Source organism: Lynx rufus, unplaced genomic scaffold, assembly GCF_022079265.1.
Source record: "Lynx rufus isolate CCGP_SWC_20201006 ecotype Redwood Valley unplaced genomic scaffold, mLynRuf1.p SCAF_12, whole genome shotgun sequence".
Lineage (NCBI taxonomy): Eukaryota > Metazoa > Chordata > Mammalia > Carnivora > Felidae > Lynx > Lynx rufus.
In genome coordinates, this window is record NW_025814826.1 from 13954161 (window position 1) to 13966792 (window position 12632).

At 44.2% G+C, this 12632-nt stretch overlaps 1 protein-coding gene across 3 annotated transcripts in view; it reads left to right on the forward strand.

Annotated features, from left to right (window-relative positions):
• The window catches only part of CHD7 (chromodomain helicase DNA binding protein 7), a 192272-nt gene that overhangs the window by 148887 nt on the left and 30753 nt on the right, over nucleotides 1-12632 (forward strand). For all 3 annotated transcript variants that reach the window (XM_047073976.1, XM_047073974.1, XM_047073975.1), the window contains 4 exons: nucleotides 336-512; nucleotides 4668-4811; nucleotides 5972-6227; nucleotides 11881-12091. In XM_047073976.1, the coding sequence (XP_046929932.1) occupies nucleotides 336-512; nucleotides 4668-4811; nucleotides 5972-6227; nucleotides 11881-12091 (788 nt within the window). The remainder of the gene's footprint in view (nucleotides 1-335; nucleotides 513-4667; nucleotides 4812-5971; nucleotides 6228-11880; nucleotides 12092-12632) is intronic.

Below are 12632 nucleotides of genomic sequence, written 5' to 3' on the forward strand. Positions count from 1 at the left end.
GTTCGAGTCCTACATCAGGCTCACTGCTGTCAGTGCAGAGCCCGCTTTGGACCCTCTGTTCTCCTCTGTCTCTGCCCCTCCCCCACTTGTTTGTGCATTCTCTCTCTCTCTCTCTCTCTCTCTCTGAAAACAAAACAAAACAAAAAAACATTTAAAAAAATAAATTTAAAAAAAGGGTTTTAAAGCCCCCCTGCAAAATACCTTGAAAACAAAATGCATGTGTTACCCAAAATAAAGATGTCCCCAAAAGAGAAATACATATGTTTCATGCTTTTTATTAATCAAAGTTAATGTGATCTCTAATGCTAAACAGTAATTTAGAACTGTTCTTATAGGGTCGAGTGATAAAGGGGTCCTATAAGTTTCATGCCATCATCACTACATTTGAGATGATTTTGACGGATTGTCCTGAGCTGCGGAATATTCCATGGCGCTGCGTCGTCATTGATGAAGCCCACAGGCTGAAGAATAGGAACTGCAAGCTTCTGGAGGGGCTCAAGATGATGGACTTGGTCAGTGATCATAGTGATGATTCCATTGAACCTGAACAGAATCGTTACTGACTCGGTGTTCCCACTGCTTTGAATTTGACTGCTACCTGTGTAGGGTTTGCAAAGCCTGTCAAATATGGTGGTGTATCCCCCTGAGCTTTTAGTTACTCAAAAGTTGCTGCTGTCCTTGATTCTTACATGACTGGCCGGTATCTTTGTGCAATTGTGTTACAGCAGGCTGTAGTCGGGATAGTTTCACTGAGCTGAATTTCAAGTATTTACTTTTCCCTTTTGCTTATAAATACTGCCATTTCATATGCTGTTGGGCCAGGCTTTGGTCCAGGAATGGTAATGAAGTTATATTCCAGGGCTCATGGTTTTGGCACATTGGATCCAGTAGGGCTTGTAAATGGAAGTTCTTAGTAAGATGGGTTAATACCTGGGATTGGTCAAGTTCGCACAGACCCTTGGAAGTTTGGGGCGTTATGAGACCTTGAATTTGATCTGGAGTTTTAGACCATGCTTGCCCCTTCCTCTCCCCACTTCCGAAGAGGTGGTCAGGTTTTTCTGATAGGTTTTTTTCAGTAGGAGTGTTATGGGATAACGTGTTGTAGAGGTGGTAGGATTTAACTGAGTTTCTGTTCCATACTTCTGTGTGTATGGTTTCCTAGCAGAAATTATTACGTGACTTCAGTCATCCTCAGACTTCTTTGCTATCTGTAGTTTGCAAGGTGGGTTTTGATCACTTGTTTTCATTTTTAATGTACGTTTTAGAAGCAATGTTACTGTCATTCAGTATGTCTTGAATGTTTTTGCGAAGTTTTTAAAAAGTGCAAAAAATTTTAAAAATCTCTTTGATGTTGCCTTCTGCAGATTAATTTGATCTCTTGTTAATTGAGAGTTTGAGAGGGGAAGGAACATTCTATGTGTTTGCGGCTATAAATTTTTTTTACTGAAGACTCGTGCTACCGAAAAGAACACTTAAAAGCTTTCTGTTGCAGCTGGTTCTTTGAAGCGATTCTCTTATTCATTAGCCAGCTCTTCTTTTAATCAAAAACAAACAAAGTCTAGTTGTGTTTAAAGGAAAGAGTCTGCCTGAATTATGCTAGTAAGGATGGGATTTCCCATCCTAAGGCTTTTCCAAATCAGTTTATATTTGATGGCCAATCCACGAAAGAAATTAGAATACTTTAGAAACAGCGCATGGTCTTGAAGACATAGGTAAGCAAGTGGAAAAGAGAAACTCTGCTACTGTGTTCGTTCTCTCAGGCGATACGTTAGCCTTACATTGAAATCAACCGATGTATCGGCAGGGAAATGCGAATGTTCCCGAAATACTGACCTGTATCTTCTGAGTAGGGACCCATCTTCACAGTGGTTCACGTAGAAGACACAGTACCCTTTTCCGAAGGCTTAAATCGTCACCTGAGTTTATCTAAGTTGTTTCCTATTACTAGTTTATGTGCTTCCAGGCAGTTGATGCTTAACTGCAAAGCAGTCCTCCAATGATACGTACAGATTCAACTCTCTCAGCAAACAATCTAATTGTCATTGGGAGACTTGAAAGGATTTTCCATTGTTTACAGCAACACTTCATTAATGGATTAGAATCTGTTATACAGATAACTTTTCGGTTACAAATTGCAGTGTTTCCTAACCGTTTTCACGTAATGGCACATACAGAAAGTGGTAATGTTCTCTGCGTGTCATTGTAGTATGTCACAGTGGGGTAAGCTGAGAACACTGCCCACTGCCATAGGTGACCAGCCCTGGGACACTGACTCACAACCCTGCTGGCTGCCCCAAGGACTTGCATACCTGTAACTCATTCATGGCTCTGATTGCAAATGAACCACTGGAAATCTCTGATAAGCAAATGAACCAAATAGTTGTTTTTCTGATGGCCAAGAATCTTTATCTCAGAAGAGACGTTTTCCAGATGGAACAGAGCAGCACTGTTCAGAATTGGAGTGTAATTGTATTTGTCCCGTTCTGGACAGCTCATTGCTTGGCCTTGAAATCCTTACTTACAGTAAATATCGTGAGAACTTCTACACTGGCTGCTTTTCATTCTTCTTTCCTAGAATAAGTCACAGTGAAAATAAGGACCAGTAAGTATATCCAGCTACGGAGCAGGTCAGAGGCCAGCGCTGTTTCCTGCCCTAGACTCAGTTAGGATGAAGGGGCACTTGATGATGATCGTGTTCCAAGTGCCTGCTCAGAAGGAGGAGACCAGCGAGTGTCTTCAGCTCTCCCATCCCCAGGGAAATGCTTCCAGAGAGGATTTGTAGAGGGACGTCTATGGTCCACCCGTCATCCATAGAAGCCCTGGGGAGCACGGCATCCCCTTGTGCATCATTGACAAGGAAGGGATTCTCTGGAGGTGGCAGTGGTCCTTCATTGATTCCATCATCTCATCTTTCATTGTCAGGAGGCCTTACGCAAATTAAAGAGTTTGCTGCAATGAAATGAAATGTGTATCACTCCATCAGAGCTAACAGGGAGGGACGGTAACGTTTTCAAGCCAAAAGCGTATCCCCTGGCGTAGTTGAGCTTGGAGGTGATAAGCTTGGTAGCCCCAGTCTCTTACATGATGTTTTATGATACTGTGTGTATTCATCAGGTGTTATTTCACAGTCACTTTCAAATGAAAACCTGGTTTTGTTCCACTACTCCTATGTAACCTTATAAAAACGTCATGTGTGTAATCATTTGGTATAACTGGCTTTAAACAGCCCTGGAGGGAAAACAGCATGAAAAAGGAGCCCCTTTCCTTTTTTTCAAATATTACTTTGAAATCAATAACTTAAAAGGCTTTTTCTGAAGCGTTTGGTTAGAGGTTAAGGATTGAGCTCGGTCATAAGGGATACGAGAAAACTGGGAGACAATCTTCAGTATCGACACAGCTGTTCCAGTGCAGTAGCTCCTTCCCAAATCTGTGACAGTGTAAAAAATTCTTGAGTAATTCAGAACCTGAGTATGTCAGGGACTGTGGCCCATGTTACCCACCAGGATGGTTTTACGGTAGAAACCCTTGAGGTGATTTGCAGACTCCTTACTCTATGAATTTAATGAGTCCGAAGATGATGGTGGTCTGTGTATCTTCCTGAGAGACCTCTTTATCCAAAAGGAAGAAGGGGAGGCATGAAAGCAAACTGCACTGCTTCCCCTCACTTTCAAAGAGCTTCACTGGCAGATGAGGCGTGGTACATGTTACGAAAATTATCGTGTCCCTAGTTGTATCATTTATCTAGTGTTTCCCGAGCATATACTCTCTGCTTGCAGCCAACTCTTGTCAGCTTTCACGTTAAGTCGGAACAATTGCTTTTGAATCTACCAGAAGGTAGGGTCACTTTCTGAACTAGTTTTATTCACTGTACTGTGCGTGAAATGGCCAAACAAAATATTGACCCGTGAGGCCCTCAAGATTAATGAACTCACTACCGTTAAAACCGGTCACTGCGAAACAGCTCCTCTGCGTTGGGTATATAAGACACAAAGACAAGAGAACAGATGCATGAGGAAAGCTGGAGAAAGAGCTCGTAAACAGGAAGAATTATCTTAAAGAAATACCTAACTTGGTTCAAAGAAACAAAGTTAGAAATAGCATCTGTTAAAAAAAAAAAAAAAGTGATTGTGGTATTTAAAACCAAGCTGACCTCTTTGCTAGTTTGAAATTTTTGCAGAACAGAATGGTTTTTCATATGCTGTTGCCTGTAGAAGAACTTCTTTTGTCTCTAAAGTGAGTCATGCAGGAAGCAGATGGGGAGATGAGAATGCTGTTGATGTAGAGAACAGAAAGAAGCATGTGAGCTCTCCCTGAGTCCAGGGATTTTAGGAAAAAAACTTGGGGAGGGGAAAAAGCACTGGGACTCAGGCCACTTGCACCGCCATGGCACTAAAATGCCGACCTGGTAACCCCTGGAAGAAATGAAAGGGCAAGACATGTTTATGGGGTCTGCAGCGTTCCAGAGGGCCCCCGCCAACGTGTCCGAAGCAGGGTCCAAGTGTTCCTCGTATCTCCGCCTTCGCGCCCACCGCCTCCACGTCACGCGTGGTGGATTCCGAGCTGCACGAACGAGAAGTAGGCAAATGGATGTCTGGGAAAAGAGGCTTTGGGTTTAAGACGCCGCTTCTGTCGCGATTCAGTCCGTTGCTTTCCTTGTGTTCCCGCAGGAGCACAAAGTGCTGCTGACGGGGACCCCCCTACAGAACACGGTGGAGGAACTCTTCAGCCTGCTTCATTTCTTGGAACCGAGTCGTTTCCCTTCAGAAACCACCTTCATGCAAGAGTTTGGCGATCTGAAAACAGAGGAACAGGTACTTACCACGTCTACTTTGTGCTTTAGTCACGTCCTTGAAGACGAACCCAAGAAGTGGCAAAGCAGTCCTACTTAGCTATGTAAAAATGCAAATTGTGTCGGTCTTTTTCTCGCCCCCTGGTCAGGGGAGCCTTCCGCCTCCTTTCCTTGGGCATTCCGAGTCTTCGTTGTCGACGTGTTCTCGTTTGTGTGTCTGCCCTGGTGACGGGCTGTTGAGAATTGTTCAGCAAGGTTACTTATTACCTACTCATGTAATTTTCAGAGACCGCGGTGCTATTCAGGATGGTGATTTCACCATGTACACTTGTGAGCTCAGTGTCAGAAGCCATGGCAATTTGTAGTTATTCGCCCCCTGGAGTTCCGGGATTCTAGTCATACTTGTTAACTTACTTTTCTGACTCTCTGTATTTTCATTTAAACTACCCCACAGGATTTCTGCGAGAAATAAATGAGGTATTGTGTTTGAAAAGCAGCTGGTTATTTTATACATCCTAAGAGCTGTGTGGGTATTCATTATTGTACTGTAATTGAAGCAGATAGAGATACGCTGGAAATCTTGGTCTTTATGGCCCCTGCCCCCTACAACTTACTGTTTAAAGCCTCTTAGTTCAGTTCAGGGTAAAGTCTGCTTTATGTTGGTTTTGCTTTTCTTAAAATAAAAACTATCCTGTGAGCTGTATGTCCTATTGCCAGTCAGCAGAAACGAGAACCAGAGAGAGATGTTCTGCCCGCTTATTGGTGGACGGAGTAGGTACCTCCTGGCTTGCTCATTCTGTTAGCTCTTTCCAGAAAGGAAGGGAACTAAAGCACAGCACTCCCATGACATCGTGTCTTCCCTCTTCCTCATCATCCCTATGGCTTGAGACAAACAGAAGGGAAGGCTCAGTGAATACACTGAGTTCTTTTCTGCTGTGTGCTTGTCAGGCCTTCTGGCTGCTTGCGCTCCTGGCTGAAACAGGCCATTTAACGCCGACTCATTCAACCTTCGTGCGCTTCTGTGACGCAAGCTGAGAGACGAGGGCCTTCATCCCCTTACTGGGCTTTGACAAATGAAAATGAATGGTAAACGAATGAGATAGTCCTGATTTTCCATGTTAGAATGTGTTTTAACATGCAAGCAAATCACGATACCAGTATTTACTTAAGGTCCTTTTTCAGGTGCAAAAACTCCAGGCTATTCTAAAGCCAATGATGTTGAGACGTCTCAAGGAGGATGTAGAAAAGAACTTGGCCCCCAAAGAAGAAACCATTATTGAAGTTGAGCTCACGAACATTCAGAAGAAATATTACCGAGCCATCCTTGAGAAGAATTTCACATTTCTCTCCAAAGGTGGTGGTCAAGCTAACGTACCTAACCTTTTAAACACTATGATGGAGCTACGGAAGTGCTGCAATCACCCATACCTTATTAACGGTAAGCCTGTGCGCCGGGAAGCGCGTTTTAAATGACTGCCCAACCTCCAGGAGTCCTTTTCTCCCTCCAGAGGACTTCGTGGGTTGTAGGTGACTGGATCCTGTCATCTCAACGCGGGTTTCACCACCTTCCCGTTCTTCTTGACGCCTCCTGTGGTGGCTGAAGGCAGAGGACCGTTGCCCTCCTTGATCCTTGTGGCAGGACCTCAGCTCTCCTGTCTCCTCCTTCCCTGCCTCTGTCTCACCCCTTGGAAGGAGGTGTTAGTGTTCTTGGCTGAAAAGCATCAAACGTGCTAACAGCTAAAGAGAGATTAGCCTCAGTTGAGACTTTCTGGCTGTGTGTGGGCGGGGGGAGTGCGCGTGCGTGCACACAAACGCACGCGTGTTCCGTGTGTGTGTTTGCATCAGACGAGTTGAGGAGGAGCTGGCGGAGAAGGCGGCTGGCAGCTGTCTGAAGACTTTGGTAGGAAGAAGTTTCAGTCTAGACGCTTTTAGGACTTATTCCCTAAGAATGAGGGGTTATTTTATTTTATTTTATTTTATTTTATTTTATTTTATTTCAATATATGAAATTTATTGTCAAATTGGTTTCCATACAACACCCAGTGCTCATCCCAAAAGGTGCCCTCCTCGATACACATCACCCACCCTCCCACCCCTCATCAACCGTGAGGGGTCATTTTAAAACTTTGAGAACAGTTTGTTTCTGTTACTGATGAATACTTTATAGCCTTCCTGTTTTCTTAGCTACATTGAGAGTGTCTTATAACTGATTTGAGCAAAAACCTGTCTTGTAGCCTTCCAGAAATAGTCAACGGGTCCATATTGCATGCCTGTGATGTGTGGGGCACTCTGGAGGGTATGGGAGCCTTCAGGTTTGTCGGGGATGGAGATTACAGAGCGATGAGAAAGCGGTGGCACTGAGACAAGTCTGTGGGGGTGGGAAGGAGTTTGCCAGTCAGGGTTAGAAAAAGGAAGGGCACTTAGACTGGTGTAATAACATCTGAGAAAAGACAAAGAGGCAGGAAAACAAAGGGGAACTTGCCCAAAGTATAAAGTCCACGTAAGTAGCAGTGGGACAGTGACCCTTAGACACATCCTGGGACCCCCCACAGTGGAGAGGCTTGAATGCGAGGTCATGGAATGTTGGCTTTAGTCCGTAGACAGTGGAGAACCGTGGCTAGTGTTTGAGCTGAGGAGTGATTCAGGATGCTTGACCTGGCAACACCACATAAAACAGATGGGAGGGAGCAGAGAAAGACCTACAGGCAGAAAGACCTGCCAGGAGGCTCTTGCTGCCATACCTGGCCGGAGTTCATACGGGTTAAAGAAAAGTGATGACCAGTTCAACTGGGGTGTTGGTGCGCAATTATAACTGGCCAGCAACGCAATTAGGTTCCTTTTCCAGGGGAACAATGCTTGGTTTTATCTTTACCGCAATCCATGGAGTTCAAGGGCAGCTAATTTAAAGAGTTTCCAATCTTTCCCCCCTTTCATGGCTTACACACCTGTCAGCCACCTCAGGTCCCCAAGTTTTTGTTATTCAGTGACAGAGTGGTCCACGCCTGGAAGACAGTCTCGGGGTATCACCTGAGGTCCTTGCTGTGGTGTGACATCGATGAACTTCCCTTCCAAGCTTTGCGCTTTTAGCTTTGTCCGCGAAAGAGAGCATTCTGTGTGACAACTCTGTGTTTAATGCTGCCAACCTACTAATGCTGTGTGTTTAAGAGCCTGTAAGGCCATTATGGTGAGTGTCAACCAGCCTGTTCCTGGGTTGGGGAGATGGTGTTGAGGCTTAGGGTGATTGATGGTATGAGTAAAGCACGCGTGCGTGTGACACACACACACTTTTGCATTTAATAGCTGCTAGAAAGCAAATGAAGGCTAGTGGCCTCCAAGGGGGGAAAGGAAGGCACTCACAAAAGAGCTTAAATGCTGCCAGCAGAATGCGGGCGAAAGGGTTGATGTCATCGATCGTTGTCAGATACCCACGCGCGGTTCCATCAAGTCTATCTTGTCTGCTTACTTGCTGATTATACGCACTGAACATTTCGAGGGAGGGGTCCCCCCCCCCCAAAAAAAAAAAAAACACAGCTGCTGGGTCTCTTCCTTGGCTGATTGATCTTCAGGATCATCTTATATAACAACTCATTGTTCACCAGGAGTCTCTTAGGATTTCGGAGGCTTATGTCTGCGGCAGTTGTTCTAATTGGTCACACCTTGGGGTCAGCTTTTTCTGTCCCTACAAGTTATGAAGTATCTGTTAAGCAGGTGTGTGTATACGCGTTTATGTCAAGAAACAGTAAAGGAAATGTATGCGCACACCCCGCGGGCACGTTCGATGTTACAACTGCCCAGATAACTTCTGTGGACTGGACGTTGGGTTTCGCCAAGGTTGCCCCGGGGCTGGTACCGCCCATCTTTTTATCCACAATCCGGAGTAGAAAGTATACTGATGTGATGCTAACTCTACACGTGTTCACTGAGCGGGTTCAAGGAAGTTTTCAGTGGTGGAGGTTAAATTGACATTTGTATTGGTTGTCAAGCTAAAGTTCGATCCCGGAAAGCGCAACATTTCTGTAATTGTGGAAGCTGAAAGCAAAGTTGGTAACACATGGTCACGCAAGCAAAGCACAGGGAAAGGAATTAGAACTGACGGCAGAACGCAAACTATGTAAGTGAGTAATATTTTCAGTGTGGGCGAGCATCTTAAGTGCTCAGCACAGTGTTTGGGGGCACACCGTGAGCACTTGGTCGGTGTTGCTTTTGCTTAGATAAGCGGGTAACCGGGGAACATAAATGCGGTCAGTGTTCCTGGCCCCAGCTTCAATAGAATGGAAGGTCCAGTTTTAGGTTCCCCATGTGAGAGTACAAATAATGTTGAAAACTTGGTCAGCGTCCCCTAATGGTTAGGAGTGACTTAAGAGTCATTTGTTGTCCTTGTTGGGGGTTAGGAGGAGTAGAGAGAATAGGGGACAGAAGATAAGCCGAAGCTTGCACAGGGGAATGAATTTGGGATAGAAAATAGTAACTGTGTTTCTGGTTGTCTTCAAAAGAAAATAATTTCTTGTTTGTGGCTGGATACCATTGGCTAGATAATAACTTCTTGTTGTAGCTAGATAACAGAGCGGTCACTGCCCTCACAGTGACCGTCTGTTTAAGTGAAAAGACTTCCACACTCATCTCAAGTTTCTCTGATGCAAACACACATTTTGAAATGTAGCGTGAACAGTGCTTTAATTTAGGGCAGTGTCCACAGAGTATTTTGGCTTATCATAACCTATTAATTTTCGGATTGATATTTATGAATCTCACATCAAGGTAGATCTTTAATTGGTAAACTTGAAAATTTGCCTGTGACCTCAGAGGGTAGAAACTGGTTTTCTCCCCAACGCCTTCCCTGACCTCCTTCCTTCAATCTGACCGTGATAAACATGGCGTTAGAGGAATCACATAGGATAGATGTTTGCTGATATTTCTAAAACTGCCCGCCACTTTAAGAACCTGAATTGGTAACAAAGAGCCGGATTGATTAACTCGGCAGTAGCTTTTGTCAGGTAAGAGCAAATGCGTTTTAAGTTTGACTGTTCTTTATAAGATGAGAAATTAGTAGTAGCAATGAAAAAGCAAGAAAGTCACTTTTCTTTTCTCTGAACAAATTTAAAATGAAAAAAATTTCTCTGCTAATTTGCGTATTTATATTTTCAATTTTTTACTAAAATTACTCAAATGTCTGATACTTGTCAAAGTGATTATTTCATTTTTGAAAACTATTGAGTTAGCCATCAGCTTGTTTTAAACTAAGTAATGCACTATATTTTGGTTCGAAGTATAATTTTCATATGGACAAAAAAATAACTGCCCAAGTATCAGGAGTAAAATCTAGTTCTGAATTGTCAAGAGCTCATACTGTATGGCACAGGAATAAACTTTTTAAAAAGACCTAATGTAATATATGGACTTAAATCCATCTCCCCTGTCTCCTGATGGCCTTCTTGTCCTGAATCTAGAACCTGGGTTTCTAAGTGTCATGTTTTGAAAAATATTCAGCTTTATTCAAGAACGTTCCTGCGAATACTCTTCAACAGCATTTTGTTTTTACCTTTTCCTAGTCAAAACCTTTCCCATTTTTTCCCCACTCAGAGAAAAGTCTTGCGTATTAGCCTCTTGCTCACGTGGAAAAGGGAGTGAGAGGCCAGTGACTCCGACCCCGCTGGCATTTCCGGCCGGGCCCCCTTCCTCGCAAGTCAGTGTGCTTTGCAGGGGCCTTAGTGCCTGGGTAAAGGCATGAAGTGCCTTTAATCAGTTCTCAGTAAGATTCTCTGTTGATTAATAATTACCAAGCTGTATTTCTGCATATGACTGTGCCATAACTTGATTTGCACAAGTGCCCTTCAGATGGAAATGGGATGGCACTTGGCTCACATCTGCTGCTGCTTGCACAAGTTCTGTCCGAGTAGCCGTGGGGTCTAACCCACCTGGCCTTCAAGCCCCTTTTGAGATTTTGTGCATACCCGTCTGACGTATTGTGAGTTCACATGTTTAAAACCAGTGGTAAGAAGGGTAGTTTACAGTTTCTGGCACACTTGAAGGCTGGGAACCAATCCCATTAGGTGGATTTGTTTGTATTTTCTAAAGAATGGGTGACCCCACCCCCATCCTTAGGGAGAGGTGCTGAGCACAGCAGCCGTGGCCTGATTAACCCCCCGAGATGGGAGGAGGCCAGACCGGTGCTAATTCTGGCTAAGCCACCTAAGCAGTCGAAGCAAAGCTTAGCCTGTGTGTGTTTGGCGTTTGGGTGTGGGGGAGCCGTGAGCGCTTCTCTCCTGACGGTGTCATCCTCTTGAGGCTCCTCTGATGCACCCAAGTCTTTGTACAAGCGGAAATCTGCACGAGGCTATGAGAAAAAGAGGGCCAGGCGTAGAAGCCTTTCGCAACACAGGGTTGATTGCTGCTGCCGTTTTCTAAAAGCTTGAAAAGCTTTGGGTAATTCAAGATAGAGTTTTTGTACCTCATGAAATTATCAGATGAACGTGAACGTAGAGGGAGATTTAGAGATTGCAATAGGAGATACGCGTTCAGAACCCCTAAAAAGTCTCTGAAAATTATCCTGAAAAAGGGATTCCCTTTCGGTGCCCTCCTCTTGGCTGTATTAACACGCAGTTATCTACAAAAACCGCTGCCCTGACAACGTAATTATTAGACCTCTGTTCCCTTGTTTCTCAGCTTCAGAACAGATTTTGTTGTTTGTGTTTCTATTCAGCTAGTAAACAATTCTTCATTTCTTTAGCAATTTAGGTTCCAAATTTTCTGTAGGTATCTGGCCCGTGGCTTGTTTCTGCCACTTCTGGCTTGACAGTCTGTTGTTGAAATTCAGTTTCTACAGACAGCAAACATTTGTTTGTTGGAAAATGTGGTTTTTACCCGCCCCCCCCCCAAATGTTTAAATGTGTTGTGCTTAAAACTTTGATCCCTTTTATACTTTCATGGTTTTGTGCAGACCTGACTCTTAGTAAGTGGATAGATTCATATTCATAAACATGAGTGTGGCATTTTGGTTCCTACAGTTAGCAGTGGGTTTTGAAAGCAAGTTCATTGTTTTTAGTAATAAAAACCTTTTACGGTATTCACGTTATGCTGTCCAATCTCTGCAGGTGCTGAAGAGAAAATTTTGGAAGAGTTTAAAGAAACACACAATGCAGACTCTCCAGATTTTCAGCTCCAGGCGATGATCCAGGCTGCTGGCAAGCTAGTGCTGATTGACAAACTACTGCCAAAACTGAAGGCTGGTGGCCACAGGGTGCTTATCTTTTCCCAGATGGTGCGCTGCTTGGACATACTGGAAGACTACCTCATTCAAAGACGGTGAGGCCACCGCACCACGAGAATAAAAAGGAAATAAAAAATGACCTCTCCCAGGGCTCCAAGCGCTTCACCTCCAAGTGACATTCGTGATAAAGGGGACGGAGTGGGGAGAATGCATCCCCTCTCTTTCTAAAAACTGTCAGTGACCAGAGTAGGACTCCGCGTACTTTCCAGGGCGGTTTTGTTTCCCATTTCTTTCATTTGACTAGAGGAGAATCGGTCTTACCTTAAGATTGAAATTGTTTGTTATTTTAGTCAGCTATCTTTTTTTTTATTTTTATTTTTTTTTAACATTTATTTATTTTTGAGAGAGAAAGAGACAGAGCACGAGCAGGGGTAGGGACAGAGAGAGAGAGAGAGAGAGAGAGAGGGAGACACAGAATCTGAAGCAGGCTCCAGGCTCTGAGCTGTCAGCACAGAGAGCCCGTTGCGGGGCTCGAACTCACAGACCACGAGATCATGATCTGAGCCAGAGTCGGACGCTCAACCGACTGAGCCACCCAGACGCCCCACAGGTGTCAGCTATTTTTAGACTTAAGTT